Source organism: Sinohyriopsis cumingii, chromosome 12 (genome assembly GCF_028554795.1).
Source record: "Sinohyriopsis cumingii isolate HCF-2022 chromosome 12, ASM2855479v2, whole genome shotgun sequence".
Lineage (NCBI taxonomy): Eukaryota > Metazoa > Mollusca > Bivalvia > Unionida > Unionidae > Sinohyriopsis > Sinohyriopsis cumingii.
Window position 1 is genome coordinate 99632741 of NC_142972.1, and position 27223 is coordinate 99659963.

The 27223-nt window shown below is 34.3% G+C and overlaps 1 protein-coding gene across 4 annotated transcripts in view; it reads right to left on the reverse strand.

Moving 5' to 3' along the window:
• Nucleotides 1-27223, reverse strand: part of LOC149787078 (uncharacterized) — a 103719-nt gene that overhangs the window by 25469 nt on the left and 51027 nt on the right. For all 4 annotated transcript variants that reach the window (XR_016425083.1, XM_089977602.1, XM_089977603.1 and 1 more), the window contains exons 10-12: nucleotides 19197-19369; nucleotides 10165-10273; nucleotides 255-340 (exon numbers count right to left, since the gene is read on the reverse strand). Coding sequence is in view for 3 of the 4 variants with exons in the window: in XM_089977602.1 (XP_089833728.1) it covers nucleotides 255-340; nucleotides 10165-10273; nucleotides 19197-19369 (368 nt within the window). In the remaining variant the exon portion in view is untranslated. The remainder of the gene's footprint in view (nucleotides 1-254; nucleotides 341-10164; nucleotides 10274-19196; nucleotides 19370-27223) is intronic.

Consider the following 27223-nt stretch of genomic DNA (forward strand, 5'->3'; position numbering starts at 1 on the left):
TTTTTATCAAGATTATCTTATAACTTGGTATCTTACAACAAAACAATTACAGTCATATGCAAAATAACCATATCTTTTATCTATTGATGATACCACTGGTAATTTACACTGATCAAATGACCTGACTCTGTTTTTCAAGTGAATAAGTACCTGGGACAGTTGAAACTACAAAATACACCAAAATGAAAAAGGTCAGCAAGATTGTTGAGCTGTATTAGTGTATTTTGAATGGAAAATTGCATAACAATTGTTACCGTTGATTCAGCAGGATCTGTATTAGAGTTGGCAGCAACTAAACAGAGATCACGAAGAGCTTTATCAACATCGGTAGGTAACTGGACTGCAGCAGAAAATAAAATATCAATTAAAAGTATACTTTTATTGTAAGGCAAAATTGGAACACAAGTATCTCTAGGATCCGACACTAAACTGTCCAAAAAGAATTTCAAGACATTCAGAAGATCATTTCTTGTTTTTAAATGCTGCATTTAGAAATCTGACAATCTTTAGTGATAGATTAGAATTAACTATTGTTGCAGAAATATTGGTACTGTTTTCCTTTAGGACAAACAAAACACTATTAGAAGACTTTCTTTGAAAGCAAAAGTTGATATGACTGTCCATTCATGAGAACTAGCAAGATGTTCAATATGTTCAATTATGTCAACCATATCTGAGGTCAGATCAGAATTGTTTTCATTCAGGTCTAAGTAAGTAACTAAGAACCATAACTAGACCATATGTCAATATTACTTTCCAATTATGAAAAGCAGCAATAACAGGATTTTCAAGCTGGCAATACTGGATGTCAAATCGGTACCATTTTCATCTAGTGCTGACTAAACATCTTAAGAAGTCTTCTGGTGAAATCTCTATGCTCATATAACTTTCTGCTCTGGAGGTAAAGCAATAACATTATTTTCAAGATGGTTACCATAATGGCCATATTACTTGTCAGATTGGCACCATTATCATTTAAGATCTTAAAATCTCTTTTGGAAAACCCCACGCTGCTGTGAGTACACATTCAGTAGGAGTAGTATTAACAAGATTTTCAAGATTGATCTTATAATAGCAATATGGGATGTCCGTTTTCACTTAGGAGACCAGCTACACATCATCTTCTTGTCAAACTCCATGTCAATTTTGTCAAGTTTCATGGCAATGCTCCAAAATAATTTAGGGAAGTAGCGATAACAAACTTGAGCTAATGGATGGATGGCTGTTAGACAATGGACAACAAATGATAAATGAAGACAGATGACAGACAACAGGCCATTCAGTAAGCTCTTCTGGCAATGACCAGTAGAGCTAAAAACACTTTCTGGTTTCTGTTTTCTAAAGTAACAAGACCCAAACTGAGTCTAAATCCATTCTTAAATTAAGTCAAATATATGACAGGGTCTGGTACCATTCCCAAGTTTCAAGCATTTTTACCACCCACCCATATTCATTTAATGATTGTTAAAACAGACACTTTTATAAAACTCCATATCACCTAGCTGTTTTGAAACATTATGTTTTAGATAAGATTAATTAGGACTCTTACCAAAACCTAATGCTGATAACCCCTCATGATTTTTTGTCTCACCAATTTCATTCAGTTAAAGGTTTGGAACCCCATATTTTGTATTTTATGTATGCCTACCTTACTTCATTTTTAAATTATGTCTTCTGGAGGAACTTGTGGTTCTTTTCTGTCATTTAAATCTCTTTTGCTTAAGTAATTCACGCAGACAGAGATGGTCAACTTGACTTTATACTCATTTATTGCATAATATGACAAGGCTGAAAATATACTTCAATCTTCCATCGAAAATAGATGAATGGTGATAGCAAACAAGGTAACACTTGATTAGAGAAGTTTATTTTTTTTAAAATTCTGATTTTATGAAATGAGGCTCAACTACTTAAAATGTTGTCTAAAATGTACCGTTGCTATGATTGGTGTACATGACCTTGCAATATTATATAATATTCACTAATGTAATCTCTGACAAGCAGACTTATGTGCATGAATTCCTTATGCATTCTGTTATGTATATCTGATTCAATTTATATTTATTTTAATTTTATTGTTTGTTTGTCAGCTTTAAATTATTTTTATTCTATTATGGGCTATTATAGTATAATCTTGTTTACAAGATTTGGAAAATTTTTCAGAAGATCTGTTTGATTGGACTCTAACTGTAAACACTTAAAGCTGACTGGCTACTATCTGAGAATGTTCCTTAATGCTGTATTAGGCATTTTGATAAAAAAATATCTTTACTTCTTAATTTCATTGCTAGATTTTTATTTATTTATCTTAACCTTTATACTAGGGCAATATAGTGTTTTGTAGCACAAGATCCTGCAGGGCTAAACTGTGATGAGAAAAAAAAAAAGAAAATTGCACTGTACATTTAAACTGTAATCTAATTAGGCTTGTTATTCTGAATTTTCTGAATCAGCTAATACACTGGACTCATATTAAAAACCTTGTGGGGGTCAAAATCACTCATATGCATCTCCATTAATATTTTCCAAGCTCTCATACTCTAATAAACTTCTTAACTTTAAATAAATTGCTTTCATCACTATCATCAGCCAGTATTTGCTAAATGCAATTGTCACCTGAAGATGAACCATGCTGGGAATCAGCCATTTCGGATTTCTAGGTACCCTGTATTATAAACGCCCATTTGGAAAACTTCCTTGATGAAGGATCAAACTATGACAGAACGCTATTTACAATTTGCTGATCTTTTTTTAATTTGAATCAAAATACCGATCTATGATACAGAAATGTCAAACTACGATGTGCAGACAGGTCACTGATGACTTCATTCTTTTATTCTTTTATTACAATTTTAGCCATGCATTTTGATTCTTCATTTGACTCAAGGAGGAGTTCATGCTTCAAATGGCATTGAAAAAATAAAGATGTACAACATAAAACTACAAATACATTGTTTGTTAAGCATATGTTTCATACAATACCAAATTAAAAATTATTTGCTACCTCAATAAAAAGTGACCTGACCTATTTGTTAGCTTCATGTATCACAACCAATAATGAAATATGAGATCAAAAAATAAAAACAAATAATTACCACTGATAATCATACAAAAAGGCCTTTAATCATCTCTCACTGAAATGGCACTTCATCTATTAATTCAGAATGCTCTCATTCATCAATCTGTCCTTATTTAATGGCAAGAAAATGCAATGATTGATGCACAAACTTTCTTATTATAGTTATGATATCTGCTGCTGCTTAACAACAACTGGACAAAGGAATTTACAAATCCTTAAATATCATCAATAATGAGTGCTCTTTGGTACGTAGGTCACCATAAAACAAAACACCACATGCATTTTAAAATGAGTTTGGAAGCCCCTTGATGTTTTCTTATCCAACAAAATTTGATCTCAGTACATGTTACAGTGAAGATCATAGTCCATTGGTAATTAGTCATACTGTTTCATGATAGCAATACAAATATAAAATATATAAAATTTTGTCATTTTCTATCGTAAATTTGGTTTATAGATTAATTCTTTTTTCTCTCTCTAACTGCTACAAAATAAAAACCACCATTAATACATACACTCTTGCATATGAACACAACATTGTTTCCTCTCTCTTTATCCCTTTGTCACACACACATACACACTCGTTAACTTAAAACAAGTTTTTCAAGTTCATTTATTATTTTTTAGCAGTTTGATAATAAGGTTACTCTTGCTGTAAGAATACAAGTTGCGCATCTTGATAATGTGGGTTCATATCACTGCACACAATTTACTAATAATACCAATAATTAATACATGTTCAGCCCATCTTAATCATTTTGCCATCATAATACATCTTAACAGCTGCAAAGAAATATGCTCTAAATGTAGATGGGTTTGCATATATAGATATTATCATGCTCCAGTCTTTCTCTCTTGTCCATTAATGGCAAAAGCCTTTTTTTCTTATTGTAACTGCTATCTTGTGTTGACGGCAGAATATGACAAAAAATTATATTTATACTAATTATATTTACATTATACTATTTATATTTATACTTAATTATATTTATACTATTTATACTAATGTTAGTACATGCACTGTTAAGTTGTCAAGTATTGTGTGTTCGGGTACGATCCTTTTATTTTTCATACACAGTCAGTACCACAAAATAATATTTATTTATTTTACATATAAATTTTCATACTCTGAAACTAATAATTATTTTGTTCATTTACAAAAAAATTACATGATATACAATACCCACATTTGTCATGACAACCTTTTCCCATGGCTTGATTATTAGAAAGAGTCATTGCTAAGTTTCACAGCACTTTTCATTGTGTTTGAGCATGCAAACCAGGTCATGTATAACCACCTCTCCTGAATAATCAGCAGCGAAAAGAGAACATATGACCACATTCTGCCTGCCTCTTGGTGACAGCCTGTATTTTACTATGAAGCCTGGCTGTGTCATCAAGATTTGAACAGTAGATAGTTTGGGTCCATTGAAAGTGCATGTGAATTATTCACTCAGTATGCTTAAGCTAGAGTTATTGAAAAACATGTTTTGTAGAATAGCAGCTTCACGGAGGTGCTGGCTATGTGCTGAAACTGTCACAACCCATGAAAAATGTAACCCAGGAAAGAGGATGTGCAAATCTGGCATTCTATTAAATTAAAATAGGTCTGATAAATCCTTACTGTATTGTACTATGATGCCTTAATGTGAATGAGATTATGAAGTTATGGCTCTTGATTGCAGTGGGGGACAGCAATTGTCTTCTCAAAGAACCAGAGATAAAATCTAGTCAGTGGTGGGAATAATGCTTCTGCTGTTGCACATGTCCCTGAAAGCCTGCCACTTCCATCTCAACACCTTTAAAGTAGACAACCTTCTAGCTCATGAGATTCTCACCATGACAGTCGGAAGGTTAAAAAATCATTGTCTTCACAGTGTTCCCTTGAGAAGGGCTAAGCAAGAAAGAATGGCCTGCCTGGGCTTGGATGAAAGACCATGCCACTTTGAGGTGGTTGGGTCTTGGTGGAATATTTTTGGGAAAGTATATTGCTATATCAAATAGAACATACACCCAGGACTTGTTTCACCTAAGAGGGTCCATCAGAATCACTTTGAATTTTTGACCCTCACCTTTTTTGAGAACCTTAGAATTGTCCATCATAATCAGAGTTAACTTTCCACATATTATATTCTTCCAGAAATGAAATGCATTTACTGTGGCCATCATTAATGATGTGGAGAGGTAACTCTTCTGCCTCCACCCCCAAACTGCCACTGAGCATTGTGAAACTAGACAACAAATGGTCTGCTTAAAGAAATGAGCTGGTATCTGTGGAAATCATAATGTCTGGTTGGGTGTTTCTAGAGGAATTTCAGGATAAGCCATTGTATGTGGTGTCAATGGCACAGAAGACACTTCTTCATTCAAGATCTGTTCAAACAAACTTGATTAAGTCAGAAAGATGAAGGTCAAAACTTATGGCTAGAACTTTAAAGAACTGCTTAATGGCCATTAAAGACAAAAACTAAATATTATGTATTTTTGAAAAGGAAGAGAAGTCTGCCAGTGAACTAGGAGAGGAACAGCTAGGATCAACACATTTCCTACACTACCAATTGCAAAAGATTCTCCACTTTGCACTTATAGATACTGGATGTAAAAAGCAGGCTAGCTTGGATGATGCAACTGGAATCTTGCTCAAAGAAACCTGTCTTGGCAGATTGATCGCTTGAGATGAGCCATGTGTGAAAGTGAAGAATATATGGGTGGCTGTGAAGAAAAGACCAATGTGTTGTGACAGCAGGTCCCTCTTCTTAGGTAATAAGCCTTCTAGTGAAAACCCCATACTGATATAACCATCCATTCAGGGTAAGTTGGCTGTCTGAGCAACATTATTTCCATTTAAGACCAATCAGACCATGGGATGAAAGAGTGTGTAAAATTTCATGGCAATCATCCAAGTATTTTAGGAGGTAAAGTGACAAAAAACTTGTGCTAACTGATGATGGATGGTGGACAACAGACCATCCCATAAGCTCTTCTGGTTTATGAACAGTAGAGCTAAAAACCTGCAAGGATGCACAGGATGAGTATGCTTCCTGGCAGGATCATTGGACCAGGAGTGACTGTGAGGGGCCAGCCAAGTCCTGAGACGCCATGAAGAGAATGACACCGCCAAAGAAGCAGTCCTAAAAAGGTAATTACTGTGGCCCAGGAAAATATATGACATGTCTGGAGCCAAATCCCTGTGGATGTGAAGTAACTTCATCGATTGCACCATGGATGTGGACTTGGCATGCCTCAATACTTTGGCTACCGCCTTCAGTAAGACAATGATTCTTCCTTTACATGATAAGTGAAAGTGATGCATCAAATATTAACAGCAAACATTGCATCTGATCTGCTGTAATTGGAAGAAAAATGGGTTGCAGAGTTGCCACCAACACTCTTCAAAGTCATAGTAGGAGTTGCAAATGTGGTGACTAGTACAAGAGCTGACATTACAGTTGCTGGCCTTACATGAATTTCTTTCTCATATCTCTCCAGCAGTGACTTTGTTCTTACAAGAGACAGTACTCCATTTTCTGGGCTGCTCAGAGGGCGTAAATTCATCACATGTCTGGGCATGACCTTAGAGACTAAGTCTGAGCACACTTTATGGACATTTCAAGAGCAGTAATAGATTACCTATAACTATGTCTTGATTAACTCTTCTGTGATGAAAGTATCTACATCCAAGGTCATAATTCCATCCTCCCATTAGATGGAGAGTTCCATAACAAAACAAAAAAGAACACAGACCTAGTCCAACTTTTTCACGTCACAGACCCCTGTGGAAAGCCTTCCGCTTTCTTTTGGATGGCTGTATGTAACCAACATATGTATATTCCCTTACAGAAATTTGACCTTTTTCATGTTCCAATTTAATGTTTTCCATATTGATTGAGTCATAATATCTTGTCCTTGTAAATGTGAGTGCTATTCCATGCTCTCATTAGATTTGAGGTCTTTAATAAGCTGGGTTAAAAATTAAAATTTAATTATACTTTTCCTCTTATCTGGTGATAGGGTAAGTTAATGCAATTGCTACAATATTTAAGTTCTGGAATTTTTAGTTTTTTCAGCAAATTATCACACAGAATATGTGTTATATATTTCATTTCAGTGAGAAGGATTTATGCCTTGATGAGAGTAGGTGTACTTATAAGGGGAGTAATGAAGACCCATCTACTTCATCTCTACGATAACAGAAGGATATGGAATCTTTATCTTCTCGATCTCATGAAGCTATGTGATCCTTCTCTGTGTCCTGAGGGACTCAAAAGATTCCTCAATCCCAAGAAGGCATGACATCTTTCTGTTCATTTGTCCCCAATCTCAAAAGGGTATAGAATCCTTCTTGTAGTCTGGTGGTACTCAGAGTACGAGTCCTTGATTCCATGACAGTGGGGCATCTTTTTCTTTGGCAATGAAATAATATCAAGGCTCAGGCATCCCTGAGAGTTGTATTGAAGCAGTGTTAAGGTTCAATCCAGAGTTCCTCACAAGGAAGGAAGAGCCTGAATAGGGAGAGCAGCCGTTATGATGGGTAGATTCTGAGGAGGGATTGTCCATGAAATCAGAGCTGCCTGACTGGTCTTCAAGTACAGGTTACCATCATCAGTAGGAAGACAGGTATTGGGTCCCCCAGCTCCTTCTCGATTCTACCAATCAACCCTAATGGAGATAGGAACTTGGCATATAGTCATCCAACTAGGAAGTGAAACTCCATTCCTATCTTTAACCAATCCACCAGAATTGGGTTGGGGTTCTAACTTAGAACCAGAAGGAGTGGATATTCAGGGCTTATGGTCTACAAAGCTACCTCAACAATTTGGAAATGAGGGTGGTATTTGTAGCCTTTTGTGGGTATGTCAACCAAATATGGAGCTAGTGTGTGATGGTCTGCTACAATAAAATGTCGGTAGTAGCAGATCTCTGGCAACAAGGTGGTACACAAGCTCCTTCTCTCTGTATTGAGGATTGGAGTCTCAGAGAGATTATTCTCTATGTGCAACATATTCCTGACAAAAAATATTCTGACGGACAGTCTGTGCAGATAAGGCAAGATAGTATTCATAAAACAGACTTTGCACAAATCCATAGCAGAGTCCCTTTTCTGACTATGGGGAAGACCCTTTGTGGACTTGTTTGCAACAAGAGTGAATGGTCAACCAGCTCACCTTTCAAGTCTCCACAGTACCAGATCAGAGCCCCTGGGCTATGGATGTCTTATGTCTAATGTGTGATCTTTTGTTCACTTTTGCCTTCCCACTTTTCAGAACGTTCTGCAAGTGCTCCACGAAGCTAGGACTTCCACTGCTCAGTTCACTCTGAAAGTCCTTCAGTTAGGTAGTTTTCAGTATAGAAGAAGTTCAAGTATTGCTATTATTAACTTGGAAAATATGCATTTAAACAGTTCAGAACTGATTCGAGGCTGATGCAACAAAGGTAAATATTATGTTCAACTAAGAGGTTTGCAATATACACTTTGAATTTAACTACATTCAGTACATTTTCAAAAACTGTAATTCCAAATCCTATGGAGCTCAGAGGCTTTATGCTTATTCTTCAAACCTGGCATAATTTTTGGGTATACCTTGAATCTCTTGTGGAGACAGCCGTCATTTCTACTGCAAGAGACATACTTAAATCAACACATAATGTCCAATGAATGTAATTATTGCTTTTCAGGTTTATTTTTTCACCATGAATCTGAATATGGGCAGTTTAAAGTGTCTGAAATACTGCAATGAAGTTATACTAGTGTCTTGACAAACTCCACTGAATCTAATATGGAAGCAGATCAAACAAAGACAAACCAGTATCCAGAACTGATCCTATCAAATATGTTTTCCTAATTTTTGCTATTATTTTACATATCCATAATTTAAAGATAATTTGAGTATGACTTGTGGTCAAATCATAATGGTTGGTAGAGCTGTAATGGTTGTGGTTCAGCAACTGACTTGACCTGTTGACAAACTAATACAGGATATTAACTCAGAAAAGGGACCAGCACAGGGGTCTCATATCCACAGCACCCCCACCCAGATTCTCCACTTTTATAGTTTTGAATATGCTTGTCTATAGCATATATGGTCACAAAGGTTGCTCCGCAGATTCCAAGTACATCAACAATCATTGTTTTTTTTATAATGGACCTTTCCAAGCCCAGGAACACTTTAGATATGTCAAATACTTTTGAAGACATGTCACTGCATTAGGAAACAGTCACAGTGTCTGGTGCATAATTTTGTCATATTGATGAATTTGTCTTTTTAATCCCAACAACTACAAAGGTGCTGGTATGCTGGGGATCTAAAGGGTTCAAAGTTGTGACCATGGAAGTAGACACTACCAAGAAGCTAGGTCAGGGCATTGTGGATATACCCTTCAAGGCACTGTGGATATACCCTTCAGGGCATTGTGGATATACCCTTCATGGAATTGTGGATATACCCTTCAGGGCAAATGCTGATCTCTAAATTCACCTTTTCTTTTCTGCATCTGTGTACAAAATGTTAGACCATGCACAAGATTTCATGTAATCTTTATGCATTTACATTAGTATGCTACAATTCAATAGCCTGCCATTCATAGTTATCACCAAGTTTGAACAAGCTATTTTAAAATATCTGAATTTCTAGTCTGCATCTATATAAAATGAGTACTAAAATTCCTATTCCCATAGTAATATTTTTTAACAAATCGTATACAACAAGTTATTAATCTATAGTAGTTAAACTAGTATTAGAAACGTTAAACTAGTATTAGAAACATTAACTCTGAATCAATAATTTCAATGCTGTTTTGTTTTAGAATTAAGAAACATCCAAGTGGACATACCAGTGGGTACAGGCACTCACAAAATTACAATCAAGTCTGAAACTTGCTCATAACTTATTTCTTTTCTGAAATGGTCATAAGATTACGGTAAGTGCATTCTTGCAACTTCCTTACACTTATTGCTTTTTATAGCTCTGTAAAATTTTTGTAATGAAATAATATTGTTAAATAGATATGTCAATCACATGAATAACATGTTTTTATATTTAAAATGATAAATTTGCTTCTGCTAAATAAATTTTGTTTCAACATACCATGTTCACATCTCTTTCTTATGAAACGTTGAAATTTTTTGATGTTTGAAACTTTCCTCATGGACAATTGAATTTCTTCTCTGGTGGTATTATCGTCAGATTTATCCAACTGAAAATAAATAATATATAGGATAATTTTTACTTCTTTAAATTATCATGAAACTGCAGCCAATTGACCAATTTATAATAGCTTCATTTAAGAGAAAACGCCCTAGTGCAGACTGCGACTTATGTATTTACTTTTTCCATTCATATAACAAGGTCAAATCACGTCAATGTTATATTTTGGTCTAAAAATGGAGGTCAGGTAAACATGACATAATCTAGGGAGAACATTTATACTGTAGATATGTCATGACTGCAATAGCTGGTGATTGGTAAAATTAAAAAAAAAGATGTCAGGTGTAGATTATCAAAATATTTTGCACTATAAAATAATTTAAATCTTTGGGAATCTTTCCAGGTAGTTTACATTTGTTTGTTTGCATCACATTACATGAGTGGATAATAGGATTTAACACACAACGTTCTTAATTCATTAGGTCTATCAGTTTTGTGAGTGTTATGATAGGAATTTTTGTTTGAGGAAATTGCAGAGATGAAGCATTCATTCCAGACAGAGAGTACATTATTGGATTACCATGAAACATTCAATGACTTGGATCTTTATTAATTTTGTTGGATTATTTCAATAGTCAAGGACATTTGCGACACTGAGCTTTCATTGGATTTACACTGAACAAGTAAAAACTTTCTGGATATTGGAACAGTGTTTCTTCTGTGGTGTTAGTACATAAGCACATTATAGCCGTTCATTTGGAATACATTTGGAGCATTTCCAGATTACTGTGAAACTGATAGTACATTTATGAAATTGTAAAAATTCATACTATACTGTAAGTTATTTTTAATTCTTTCACTTTGTTAGACTGTAAATTTTAGGGAATTGTATTTTGTATTACAGTATGTTTGTTGTATTTTACCTTTTCTAATTAAGATGTAGTTTAAGCCCCTGTCACATAACAATGTAAACAACATATCATTAACACTGTTTGTGGGTGCTTCACTTTCTAACATCAATCATGCATTGAATTTAGTCCTACTGACAGTTAATCAATAGAGACAAGTGCCTTTTATTCCCAAACACACCTATCAAAGAAATATCATGAATTTTATTTCTAACAATTAACAGCTATTCGCCATAAACTCAGGAACATACATCAAATTAATCTACGAAAAGCCTATTGTTTAGAGTTGGCAATCTAACAAACTACAAACTGCCTGATGCTAACTTGGGACTGGAAAGTGATAAGTACAAATATTATGATTTCAATGTAACTTATTAGTTAAAATATACAGTGTGACCCCACAATAACAAGATGATTGAGGTCCACAGAACCCAGCTATGCTATACACCAAACTGTATTATAACGAACCGAGTCAGTTAGCTGAAGAAAATGATGCATGTTAATGCATGTACCAAAACATTGGCCGGTGTGTGTGTATAATAAAAGTGGATGCTTCATTGACACAGTTACCATCTTAAATCAATGGATATTAAGTGAGAAATACACATGTAATGAAAAAAGAGATGGTATATATAATATTTTACTTTATTCAGAGCACCATGCATTGGTACATATACTGTACATTTATACTGCTTATATATACATGTCTAATGTATAGCATGAATCAACACCATGTACATGTAATCACCCACCGAACTCATCAACATGCAGTCATTTAATATGCACACAGATTTAAAATATTCAGTAATTTTGTTAAGAGATCACTATGTGTCTGAATTTAATGGAGAATACAAAATAGCAAAATTATGTCACAAAAGATAAAGAAACATTTGCTTTTCATCAGTCCAGCTGTTAATAAATCGTGATTTCAGCTGCTTTTATTTCTGTCATGTTTGCTTTTGGCAAATAATTTGAAGAACTCGAACATAGTCAATATATTGCGTCTCCATCCATCTTAAAGAACTCTCAAAGCTTTTGGCTGCTTCTCTAGCTGTTTAACGCCAGACTTAATCCTGTCCAGGGCTTCAATCTTCTCTTAAACAGTCCAAGTTTTACATCTCAGTGGCCTATTATTCATTGTAAATTTCAACTATTTAACATTTTTACACCTATTCATCTGAATAACTACAACAAGAATAACTGTCAACAAAAAATGGGGTCATTTCTGAAGGGAATGGACAACATTTTTCACTGGTCAAGCGATTGCATCTAAAAATACTGCCAAGCCACATGCACATTTTAGCAGTTTTGATTTATTTTATGTTTTATATATCACAGCCCCAGAATTGGAGCTAGTTTTAGCTCTGTAATTGATGATTAGCAAATTGAATATACTTCAGTTTAGATTCTTTTATCAACCACCACTTGTTTGGTGCTTGGTTTTATATGCCTTTTAAAGAACCAACATATCGGATACTGTTTGTTGTGCAACAATTTTAAAACGAATGCACTGAAGATAAATACAAAGAAGACTTTATGGCTTTATTGTTCATGGATCAAAAATAAGATTAACGCTTATGAGCTGACATCTTTCAACAATAAACCAAAAGTTCTCAAAATGCACAGCCAGTGATTGTGGTAAGAAATTGGTGAAGTTATAAAATTTCAGGAACTACACCACAGTTATCTTATTTTCACATAGCTATGCGATCTTGCCCCCAAAATGATAAAACTTTTTACACATTATTTTTCATAATTTTAAGAACAAAAAATATTTCATGTATAGGAAAACATTTGTAAATGAAATTTTGGGAGCCATACCACAATAGCATTATATCTGAATTAATGTTATAATTGAGCGCACTACAGTGGGGTCACAATGTATTAACATTTATCCCTTATTTGTCAAAACTTGCTTTAAATAGAAAATATTCACAATATCACAAATGTGCAAGAAAAAGTGAGACTGATCATGACACATACAACTGATGAAAGAAACTAGCCAATTACGCAGAAGAATGTGCTACATAATGATGTTGATATATGTACGGTACAGCTCACATGTATTTTCAGAACCCCAGGCATCATGGCTGGGGACTTAATCCCTCCACTTTCACTCTCTGACAGAGCAATGAAATTCTTACAAATCACTACCACACCTCAGCTGGCTTGCTGATGGCATCTCCACAATGGAGTGGCTGATCAGCATTACTGATTGACATTTGAACAGAAAATCAATGAAGACCACCTAATGCAAAGACCAAGACGTCATGAATGATTAACAGTCAAATACAATTTCATAAATCAGTGGTCTTTATTTTGATTATAAATTAAATTATATAAGTCTTGTATATTTTAACAATTTAGAAAACTTATGCGCTGACTTGACTAGAGGCCAACCTTGCTGAGCTTCTCTTGAACAGTGTAAATTTATCCTACTGTTTAAACCTGAAAAGTAATCCACTGAGGAATGGACAGTTAAATTCCAGATAGCAACAGCTTCTGTTTAAAAACACAAACAAGAAAAAAGAAAACAATGAATCTACATTTAAATGTGAACGTGTTTAATCCTTAAGTAGTAATGGCCCAGTTATGAGATCAAATACACATGTACATAACTATCATTTAGTTCAATTCTGAATGCACATGTACTGTAAGGGACTGGACAATTAATTGTTATGGCACTAAATTATTTTTGACTGGTATTTTTTATTATTTCATTCATCACAAGCTAAGTTTGTTTTAAGTACAGAAAGGAATGGCACAGTGTCCTTTTTATACCCCAAAATATGAATGAGACAATAGTTTTCAAGTATTTACCCCCTCCTCTCGAACATTAAATGGTCTCTCCCTAATAAAGAAATGGCTTCAGTGTATATTCAGCTGAAATCAAGGCACTGCTAAAAAATGTTTGCACAAGAAGATGAAAATATCAGTTTGGGAAAGGTGTGTTTCTATCAGACAAATGACTTGGCAATTTGCACTTAATACATGTAGCTCAAACTATGGCTGTCATTAACAACACAAATTTTACTGATTGACATTTGAACAGTCAGTCAGTGAATGATGACCACACATGTAAAGACTGACATTATGTATGATTTACAATCAGATACCATTTCAAGAATCAAATGATCTTAATTTTTATCAAATATATTGGAACAATAAAAATAATAAACAAAAAAGTCTTGTCTATTCTGTAAATTTAGAGAAGGTTGATCAACTTCTTTTGGAATATGTTTATACTTTTACTTTATTGAAAGAAATCTGAACAAACTTTTACACACTGAGTTAATGAGAGGCACACCATACTGATCTCCTCTTAAACATGTAAATTTATTTTGCTGTTTAATCATGAAAAGTAATCCCCTGAGGTTTAGATAATTAAATTCCAGTAGACAGCCACTTTTGTTTGAAAAAAAACAAACAACAAAAAAACAAGAGCAAATTCTGAATTTAAAAATTACATAATGACCTGGTCACAAGGCTGAATATACATACTCCTTCAATTTTAACTATACATGCACTGCAATGCACTGGACATTTAATTTATGGGGCTAGATTGTTCTTTCTGATCAGGATATTTTCGTTGTTTCATTTGTCACAATATATATTTGCTTCAATAGGAAAAGGAATGGCATGTTGTCTTTCTTATAATAGAAATCTCAAGTTTAAATCACCCCTCTATAGTCCTGTGATTGGATGTCAGACGAAAAAGTACCAGATTTTTACTGAGAACTCATCAGTGCTGGATCAGGGCCCCAACCACAACCCAAAGCCAGCTAAAAATAATGTACACATACACAAATGTACAGTGACTTGTCACTTACAATTTGACTATCGTTTTATTCTGCACTTGTTTATTGGGTATTTTATACACTCTGAGTAAATAGACACATAGACATTTGCTCTGGTGCCCTTTCGTGGAAAGTTAGGGCTCTTTTGAAATTGTAGAAAACACTCCCCCTGCCCTGCACTTGACTTGATAAGGCCCAGCTTGTGCATTGGGCAACTATGGGAACTTGTGCAATTATGCAATGTTGTTTCACATCAGCCAAGTGTGGATGTGTCTTTGTTGTAAAATGTTTGATGTCTATCTTTGGCTATTGTTCATTTTACTGCAGAAAATGCAATAAAACTGAATGTCCTATGATAACTTAACAAAATATATTGCGTGCACTGCAACAGAAATAAGGAAACGAATGCGCATCTGTACGTTCTTATAACATAGTATTCAGAGATTTTTACAAACAGATTCTTTGTGTAAAATGTACTCAAAATAGACCCATTAGCACTTTCTGAAGTCTTTGTTCTATTTTAAGTAGAGGATTCCATAATGTGCAGTAGAAAGTACTAAACCAATTTGAGAAAAACTGAGACCAAATTAGGTAATACTGCTACTGATAATTTAATTTGTGTAAAGTCATTACATACTAGAGAAATATTAATTTGGCAGCTATCATTTTATTGATCAAACAATCTAAAGATTAGAAGTCAATCTCGTGTGTTCCACTGAATCCATTTTAGCTCCAAAACAGGATACCAAATACAGAAATTCGCTAAATACTGTTGAACGAAATTGGTTGGCATGCTTTATTTTTGTTGTTGTATTATAGGGCTAAATTTAGTTATTTCAGGTGCTATGGTATTTATATTAGTTTTGGAAGAAAAGATATATTTGTGTATAAATTTTCTAAATTCTCTATATAAATTTAATAACAGTATGTCTATGATAGAGGAGTAACTCTATAGTCACTGTTAGATTTAGAGGCAGAGATTTGAGGTCAATACTAGGTTACCAGCAGCTATTTAAATGCTATGGTGTCAAGTTACAGTCCAGAAAAATTGAAACAAAGGAGTCAGTAGGACAGTTGGAAGATGTGTTTGTAAAGCTAATTAAAATCAATTATAGCAAGTTTGCCATAATACTTAAACATTAAAATTAGTGACCATTTGAAGGGAAATTTGAATCTCTTTTAGTAGGTATAAAGTGCTTAAAATAGAGTTGGGTAGTTATAGTTTAATTTTGAAGTAATTTGCTCAAAAGGATAAAGTTTACAAGTAATTTCATGCTCAAAATAATATTTTTGTAAATTCTAACACACAGCATCAGGGGAAGAGAGTGTGTATGGAGAGTACATATATGGCTTTATTTTGGATTACAAAATTTAGATTCTGTGCATTTTGATATGTAGATTAGAGTTAGATAAAGGGTCTGCACCTAACACAATCAGACCAGAATATTAGTTTAGAATAGATCTTCAGGGAATGTTTTGTCTGAAGTCCACTAGGATTGTTTAAAAAGCCAGGTCAAACATAGTGCTGGGAGTCAGCCTGAAGAACTAGGGGCAACATACTTCAATATTGGTAGAAAAAGAAGAAACCCTCCTGCTTGTGTCTAATTCCCCATAGCGCAGTGACATCAGAAAGGCGCTACTACAGTTTTCTCAAAAGCCAAATAATCCAACGGTCACTATCTTTCTTTCTGTAGAATATCTGCAAGCTAGTATTTAATTACGAAGAGACCACTGAAGTTTCCAAAGCGTTATATTATTTTAAACAATTTTATTTTGTGATGAATGAAAGAATACAATAATTTTGTATGACTGGTATTGCAAGCATTGTATTAAAATGTCATGGAATATTTACACCTAACTGTTATGAAGTCCCAGGTTCTTTTGGGTAACTTGGTACAAGTTCATTTATCTGTTTTATCTGTCACTTCACATCCCTGAATCACCTCCCTTATGTATGATGACATTATGCACCATGTTTAATTTATTTAGACAGGGAGTATTTTTTTGCTGTTATTTTATTATAATGCTAACGATTAATCAGTGGAAACTCAACAGATTTAGAGAATACAGATGTGCCTATTGTTGAACTATAACCTAATGTTAAATAATAATTATATATATGTATTACTGTACCATGGGCAGCTCACATTTTGATATACCAATAGAATTGGTATATCAAATTGCTTTATACCAACACTTTAAAAGCCATGTACTTTTTAATATATATATATATATATATATATATATATATATATATATATATATATATATATATATATATGACAACTTATAAATTTGATATTACTGGAATTAATGTATGTCTTCAAACGTTGTTTCCAACACCTTTTTTTTCTCCAAAATAATATTCGCATGCTTTGTATCTTTTGAACATTGTTTTATAAAAACTGTACTTCTGCACTGATGCTTTTAGTCAGAAATGTATTTTTACACTGATAAGACAGGAGAGATAGACTTAAAAATATACTTTTGATTTTAAACCTTCAAAATTTAAGCTCTAACAACATATTTGGATACTGTAATGTTTCAAATAAAATTTATATAATCATAGCTCTCTGTGAACTCAGATTAGGACTAGAATTTAAGATAAATTGAAGGTAAATTTCCTTGTGTCCAGTTGCTGCTTTTGTTGTTATTCTGGATTTAATGCAATTTTTCAGCACATGATACAAGGCGGCTGACATATTTGATGGATTAAGAACGTAGAAGAACCCTGGGAAGAACTACTCATCTATGTGAAGCTACTGGCAAACTTTCTCATATATCCACATTGGCAGAGCCTGAGACTCCACCCTATGTGGACTGAGGTGAAATGCCTGTAATCTGTAGAGGCGAGTGCCTTAGATCTATCCACCACCCCTGGTCCCTGACAACCAATTGCATAAGGTGACTGAAACAATATGCTCTCTGATTATGAATCCGAAAACAATTTGTTTTAGTCATCTTCAATAGAATTACTTAAACATCAGCTTCATGGCATCTCTTGTCATTGAAAATTGTGAATAGCTAGGAAATGGATCAACTGCAAACAATTTTTACAAGACAATCAACGGTACATGCTTCACTTATCACGGGATGTTTATTCTGCATAATAAATACCCTCCATACACAGAATATCAAGGTATCAGCAGTGATTGCAGAAATAATTTATACATTGAGCAGCTTGTCTTAAAATAAAGTTTGATCTAATCTGGCCCAATGGTTTTGGGGATATATAAAAAATTGATTCTATGCTTTGTTACTATGAACCTAAATGATTTTAAGAGACAGCTCCAAGGACATGCTCGTATTAGAATGTGCCGTAAGAAATATTCCTAAAACTTCTACTGTATAAAATTAAGCCAAAATATTTTAGTCACAATATGAAAAAGATAAATTTCTCTGGCTGCTATGAAAACCAAAACCAAGCAGCTGCTTGACAGGTGACCAAAACTGACTAAATTATGAAATCTGAATAAAGTTTTATCAAAAACTGATGAAGACAAGATATCAGCAATATATTTTGATTGAAGGAAAAGCAAGTAAACAAGAAACATTCCTGCAATGAATTTAATCAAATATGGCATAGAGATAAACATGCAACGATAATACAATATCCCCTTGTTCCATGTGGAAATAATTTTTGTAATCTATGACCAAACAACCCATCCCAAACCCATTCTGAAGCATTTGTTGAAGGTTAATTTCATTTTCCCCTACAGAAATCAAATGATTAAAAGCAAAGCCACCAAAGCAAAACATTTTGAGATTGTGTCCTGTACAGCATTCCTAATAACTGATTAAATTGGCACATGTGTTGAAAACAGATTAGAAATATTGTGGCTCATATCATAAGCTCATGTCACCTTCTTGTCATGTGAGCTAAAAATGGTGTATTACAGAACAGAAGGGGGCCCCCGAGTAGCCAAGTGGTTTAAAGCACTCATTATTATGTATCACTGCCATCTCAGCTATTTGCATGGGTTCGAGTCTCATGCTTGGCCAATGATGTGAATATGTGAGAAAACTTGCCAGTATTTTCCCATGTGTCAGTGGTTCTTTACTGGGCTTTCCCAGGTTCTTCCTATACCTGCTATGCTAGCTGCCATGTTTAGCCTACCTTGTGCTGAAAAATGGAGCTCAACCCCATAACAACATCAAAACAGAAAAGAAACACCGCGCTAAAACTAATTCTAAAATGAATTATTTTGGAAAATTATTTCTATAAGTTGATATAGTCTGAGCACAATAACATATAAATTCTACATACCTTTGACTTATCCTCTGAAATGGATATGATCAACATATTTTTACAGAGGTTTCCAACTCGTTCATATTCCTCTTTTAAATCCAGGTCTACTTGAACACGGCTTGCTTGACCAAAATCTAAAATTCTCCACTGAATATTGCCATCTGGTTTGACCTCCATAACAATGTTGTCCTCTGGGGAAATAAAATGTCCATGTCAGCTTTCAGCTGTATGTTTTGTTTTTTTTTTAAAAAAAAGACACCCAACTTATTTTATTAGCCCTCTGCTTTAGAACTGGAATTATTCAGTGATGCAGTGGTCTTATATTTTTATTTATTTTTTAGCATTTTGTCCATCCCCATTTAATAATTACTTCCTTAAGTCCCCATTTCCTAAGTTGTTTCATTTATCCACAGCAAATGGCTGACAATACACTTTTCTTCTATCAAAACTTTTTATGTCTACTCCTGCCAATTTCAAAGATAATGAACAGAACTAGAGACGGGGAAGATGCTACAAATTTTAAAGCAATACAGATTTGCCTAAGAAAGCAAATTTTTAAGTAAATTATGTTTCTCAGATAATACTCACTCAATCACATTAACATTTGGATATTGCACTACTAAAAAGAAGACAATAACCTTTTCTTTCATGTAAATAAAAAACAATAACTCATGATGATTACCTCCCACTGCCACCACCAGGTTTTGCTAGCATTTAAGCTTAATGATTTTAAAAAAAGGTTGCTTCTATGGCAGGTTGGTTGCACTTTTAACAAATGTGAGTGGGTGTGTATTATTTGAAAATGTAATTTACTTAAAAATTTGCTTTTTCCTTAAAATACGTTCCCCAATCACATTAACATTTTTAATTTAGAAGCATAGGAAATGCTGAACATCCTACATATACCTTGAGCATCCTTCTAGGGAAGAGATACTGAATTAATGTACAAAGGATAACCTGCTCTCCTACTTAAAGGAACACAGCATATGATCACGTTCACAGTGACCACTCTATCATGTTAAGAAGATTACTGAAATCTTCTTACCATCAAAATTCACTGGTGAATCCAGTGCATCAAGAAGGCTGTGTTAGTTTAATTGGGTCTTGTGATTCCCTTGGATACAGCCACTGGACCCAATGTATTCAGGTTTTGTCTCTGCAAGGCTAAATCCTGAAGATAAAAATTTAAGAAGTATTTTGACTGCATGCCTGTCAACAGCTTCTATGACATCTCAGATAAAAATGTTTCATTCAAAATAGGTGGCTTGCACAGATCAGTCTTATTTTATTAGCTGAAATTCTCATGAGGTGGCTCTGATCTACTGAGATGTACATCGAGTATATAGCACACTTGAGCCACAAAGATCTGACTTGGGAGGTGATGACTTGTTTTCTCACCTGCACAGGGAGGTAAAATAACTTTGTGAATGTCATGACTTTTCTCTGTGAACTTCAAATAGTGCTTGCAAGGCAGCTGCTCTCAACTAATCTACAGATGAGAGGGAATGTACAACTCTCTGACTGTCCCTGATGGTGACTGGTTCTTGGCTACTATGCATGGTTGAGTCACGATGATCATCAAACCATCCAACCTGAACGGAAGAGTGTATGGGTGGAATGAAAAGGCAAGTCTCTCAACTTGCATACCACAGCTAAAGCTATCAGCAAACATGTTAACTTCAGCAAAGTCTGGCCCAATGGTTCAACTAAGCCATGATAAGATATAGGACTAATTTCAGTTGCACAGGGTCAGGGATTTTGGTTTATTCAAATCAAAATCAAACTTGCCTAATAGGTATAATAGGTCTTTATTATGACATGTCTATTCTGCCATGATGCCTGAATGTGACAGATGCCATGGAGCAGTAGCATTTGATGGTAAAAGGTGCCCATGTTTTCTCTTCATAGACCAAAAACAAACAAAAAAAGGTAGAGGGGGTGTTAAGTCACTAGCAGGAGACAGGAAGCTTGAGGGTGGAGAAACTTGATAACTTAATTTCCATGTAAGGGTACTTCCTAGAATGGTTTGGTTGTTGTCTGATAATGTAAAGTTGAGATCTGAATGACATATGGAATGATAAAGATTTCATTGCTTGGTTTGCCTATCTTCCATCCCATGTTGCTGGGATGGCTGGTTTCCAAAGTGAGGTTACAGGTGGCAGTGGCAAGTTGGAGGAGTAATTCTTGAGCTGCCTGCCTCCAAACTTCACCATCTAATGTTGAGTTGCTATGTCAATGACAAGAGCAATTCAGACCAATGACTCTCAGGCATGTTGGCTGGCCAAGTATCCCCCCTCTCAGTCCAAAAATCACCAATGAGGCTAAATCTAACATCAAATACATGGCAACAACATTCCAAATCCACTCTGATGTGGCCAGATTATTTTTTAAAATCCACTTTATATAAAGTGGGTACACACATTTTAACCACTGCTTAAAAAATTTCTAACACTTATTTTAGTGTATTTTACTACAGTGTCTTGTACCAGACAGTTAATAGACTGCCTCCATTTCAGATCAACCATTCCCTGCAGCAATGATGATACAATGACATCATTTCTATAAAATTCATAGCCAATGTCATGCAGTGAATCAATGATAAGCAGGTTCTTCCACACAATTCTTTTTCATACCAACAAGGAATGCTAGTTTACAGCTGTAAGGTGGTCCAACTTATGCTGGTGTTGGCTATCCCATGGGCATGGCTGGATAGACAGAACTATTACAAAATATCCATGATAATGTGCTTGGGTTATCTTACACGGTGTAAGACAAATGATAAGATCTCCTTAACAGTAACTGCCCATATTTGTGTAGATATGAAGCCACAGACCTGGAAAGACAGGTGAATATGTCACTATGATCCCCGTAACTGTAACTGTATGTAGCCGTAGGCATGTCAGGATGGAAAATCTAAAAATAATATCTCTGTAACTACAGTAAAACCTGTCATGAGCGACCTCTGCTATGAGCGACCACCTGTCATGTCCGACCACAATCGTAATGCACGGATCGATTTTACTACATAAACGCTCTGTTATGAACGACCACCTGCTGAACACGACCAGCGACCACGATTTCTTGGCAAAATATGCATTTTGACACTGCTATGAACGACCGCATAGCCAAAAAATCAAAACAGATTGACACCACTGACCTTAACTTAATCCTTTGTAAACATTAGAGCTCGGGATAAATGTAGTATGCAAACAAAGTGCACATCAAATAACACTATAGTTGAACAACCATATATCGGGATAAACACCTCTAACCATCATTTAATCCTTTGTAACAAAGACGGCAAAAATAGCAAAGATTGCTCTAATAAAGTATTTAAAAATAATTTGTCTTGCTACAGTACCAGTTTTGTGAAATTTACAACTCCAGCGTACGGTGTAATTTGTAAACTGTAGTAAACCCCAGACTAAAGTACATGTCACTAACCGCCATTGTAGTGCCGAAGTCATGTGAATAGCAAGTAAGAGTAACATCAAAGGGAGTAATGATGGATATACGCAGTCAATTTAGAGGTTTGTATTTTTTCTTTATCTGTATGAAAACTCACAAAACGCCGGTAGTCCTTATGTCCAAGTGAGAAATCGTTTGAAAGGGCTTCAGTGTTGGTTTGAGTACGTCGTTTGCTTTCCAGTTAATCCATAATGCCTGGAGGGTGAATGAGCTCATTGTCTTTAATACTAGTAAGTGAGAATCATTTCCGGATTTTTTTAAAATTATTTTTTATTTCTTTTGTTAGTGTTTCACCAAGCCACAATCTGTTTACGTGGGTGCAGATGGTCGGAACATTTGTTTATCGAGCTATAACGCTGTTGATTTAAATAAATGTACAGTATTGTTTCCTGATGAGTTAATTATGTCTTTTGGTTTCATTCATTGGTACATAATATATATTTATTCCACAATTCCCCAAAACCTGATCAAAACCTATAGTCTTTATAACGTCAACACTAATAACAACGGCAGAATCTCCACTGAAAAAAAGAAAAATTTTAACACTGGAAGAAAGGATTAATGTCATTGAAAGAAATGAAAAAGGTGAGACCACTCGCAAAATAGCAGTCAGCTTAAGCGTCGGTAAAACGCAAGTTCAAAATGTAATCAAAGACAAGAAGTCCATTAGAAACGAATGGCAGAAAGGTGCACAAGCACAGAGGAAATATGCCACGGCACGACGGACAGTTTACGGAGATCTGAACGAGCGAGTATGGGAGTGGTTTTGTGTTGCAAGGAGTAAAAACATACCAGTAAGTGGAAAGTTGATTCAGGAAAAGGCAATAATTGAGATACATCTTCAGACCAAATAGCTGAGTAAAACATGTCAACAAAGAAGTATAATGGATTTCTTTTAAAAAAACAGTGAATAAGTGTATAAAATAAGATATATACATCAGATCTAACTGTTCATTTTTTGTACATATTAATGTGATGTTGAAATATAAATTTTATTTTCGTTGTTTGATAGATGTATATCTTTATTATATAAAGATATTTTGAGAGGAATGCATGCATTATTTAACAAGATTCATGAATAAAGGATATGATACATGTACAGTGAGTATGGGTATTTATTTATTTTTCAACAATGCTAACTATTGACCCTGAAAACCAGTCCATTTTCACACACCTCTTATGAGAGACCACCTGTCTTGAGAGACCGCTTTTGGTTGGCAGAAGGGGCGGTCTCTCATAACAGGTTTTACTGTATAGAGATATGAAGCCACAGAACAGGCTAGATGGACAAAACTATTACTATGATCCCAGTAATTGTAATTGTGGCCCTATGCATGTTAGGACAGACAAATCTGTCATCAAGATCTCTATTACTGTAGAGAGATGAAGCCATATACCTGGCAAGATGTACATATATATCACTAAGATCTCGATAATTGCAACTGCTTGTAGCTGTAAACATCTAAGGATGGCAAATCTATCATTAAGATCTCTGCATTTGTTGAAGGATGCAGCCACAGGCCAGGCAACATGGACAGATCTTTCAGTAAGATCCCTTGATGGTGATGGTGGGATTGGCTTGCAGACTGGCTGGACTAGTTGGGTGATCATGGGCAGCTTTGGATGGCTATATGGTTGTAAAGGATAGATCCATTAATAATGCCATGCACCCAGTCCGACAAGCCCATGTTCAGACATACTGGGGACTTACACAATCTGGGCTGACAAAAAATGGGAATACACTCCCTACTGGGTCATAATATTTTGAAGGAATTTTAAATTTTGCATTGGCATTACCCTCTTTCTAAGCCTTAGTGAAATTTCATAAAAGCATAGTCTCTTCAGACCATAATAGTGCATACGGCATGGTACTAGTGAATTACATTTTGTACAAGCAAGGCACAACTTGAAATTGTTGCATTTATTATATTTCACTGACAGTTTACACTGAAACAATGAAGATAAAACAAAACGAAAATGTATAAATTAATGATTCAGAGTGTTAAAAGTCGCTAAAATAATACCCATCACTAATTATATCAATGATTGCATATTGTACCACATGGTCTAAACATTGCCTAATCTGAGAAAGTGTACAAATTTTACAAAATATTTACAAAAAATTATTTAGCACCTGTATAAGAATAAATGTTAATTCAGATGAATCCCAATCCTGTATTACTGGATTTGGGATTTTTTTTAAATTAATACTTATTCTTATACAGATGTAGATATATTTTAATTTTGCGAATATTTTGTGAAATTTTTTGTGTAAGGATGGTTAGAATTTAATAAAACTTTGGCTTTGGCATCATAGGAGATGTCTCGTATGATACTGCTGTATAGAAGTTAAGCTGAAAAGTTAGTGATACCTGTATGTGGCAAGGGAAGGTAATGAGCAAGAGTTATTACCCTTCATAGATATGATGTAAGAGACAAATTTTCATCTCTTTAGAGTCCTTGATTAAGGAGATAGTAGGATTATATCTCCTAATATTAACATGATCAGGGAATGTATCTGCAGAGTACTACTGCTAAGCATAAATTTCATGAACAATATAAAACTGTTCTGTTTTTCAACTTATAGTGTTAAAACCGCCTCTAAAAATCATAAGCAGTAAGAAGATTTTCAAGATGGTCAACATCGTGGTTGCATTGGATGTCAGATAGAAACTATTTTAGTTTAGAACCAACTATATGTAAATACAAATTATGTATGTAAATATCCCTTGATTCTTTGGATACATAAGGATACTTTAAGGATTTAAAAAATTTGTGATGCACAAACACCAATGAAACAAAAAGTTACATTAAATTCTTAAATAAAAGACCACAAGTTTTCTACCAGAATTTTCTATGGTTTATTTTTAAAAAAATTTTATCTTTAAGTTTGACAAAACTTTTATGTAGTTAGATGCTAGCCTCATGTGACAAAACAACCAAATCTGAAACATTACTTATATTTTTTTTATTGTTACCCTTGAAATTAACCAGCATCTTTGATAACAAGCTAAATGATACTAAAACAGAAATCAGAAATAACTTTCATGATGTAAAACAAATGACATCTAACATGCTATTTTCTACAAAAACAACACATAGCTCATACAATAAAATCTTGAGCTAAATTAAAGTTTGGCATATTAATTCTACATCGTCGCAACATTTCTACTCTGCTGTCTTTTAGGTATAGCAAAAGTGCATCACACCATGTCAGTATTAATGCATTAGTTTAGCTATGAATGGATAAACGTGATTTTGCATATCTCTATTAACATAATGATCAAAGAGGATTTACATGCCCACATATCAATAAAATGTTAATTGTGATTTAAGATAACTAATAAATGTGTATTTAGCAAACTGATTACCCTCCTAAGATGTCATTATTTCTAATGTCTTTGCTCTTCTCTGAAGGTGGTATTTCTTATGTACTGTATAAAAACTGAAGCTTTAGTAATGAATGGAACAGAATTTTAAAGAAGGATGAACTCCCAATAAACATGAACAAAATGAATGCCCAGTCTGAATCTTTTGCTTAGATGCAAATGTTATATTGCAGATTTATAGTCATCTGTTACAAAGGAAACGGCAAAATGGGTGACAAAATAAAATTAATAAAATACACTGAGATCACAATAGAATAGGGTCATATGAATTCATTCAGCTTTAAATAAAAAATAATGTAAATACTGCAGTAATTATTCATTACAGATACAATGCAACAAAAGAAATATTCAGACAGATTCAATAGTCCATGTTAAGTTATGAAGAGACTAGAAGCAATAATTACGACATATAGACAAAGGAAAACTATATTTTTTAGTTTTAAACCTACTAAGTGAATAAAAATATACATATATGACAGATTAATTTAAAACATTTGCATCTACACTCAATGCAGTCTATCCTTGAAACGTTGATCTACCGATTTGCTGTTGCAATAAAGACAGCATGGGGATTGTTGAAAACAAAACACACAAAATAATACTAAAATAATGTCACAACTCTAGGTCTTAAACTATGTAACAGAGAAAAGCAAAACCAACAAGTTCAGTAAAATCAACAAGTTATTTATTTCCCTAAGTTACAAAATGAAAATTTAAGAAACACAGTGATAATAATTATATTCCAAATAATTTTAAATGTCTTATCACAAGTCCACTACTATAAAATGTTCTGAATGAATTCCAATATTACTGAATGTCATAAAAGTCCTGAATGTCCTTATGTAACAAGTCTTGAATCTTCTGAAGTACCACAATGCAATCAAGAATTTCTTTGAAAAAGTTCATAATATCCTGAAAGTATTGTTAGTCCAGAAGTCAAAGAGCACTGTAATTGCAATAAATAATTTAGTAATTCCTCTTATATTATATCAACAAAACTGTAAATGATTCCACAGACTAATCATAAAACAGGAATGAATTATTTGTTTACTAAGTCCCTTATATGTACACACACACACACACACACACACACACACACACACAACCACTCATTACCTACAATGCAACCAAATGTTTTGGAAAGCTGATCTTCCTTATGTGAAATTCGGCCAACTCCACCAACTCATA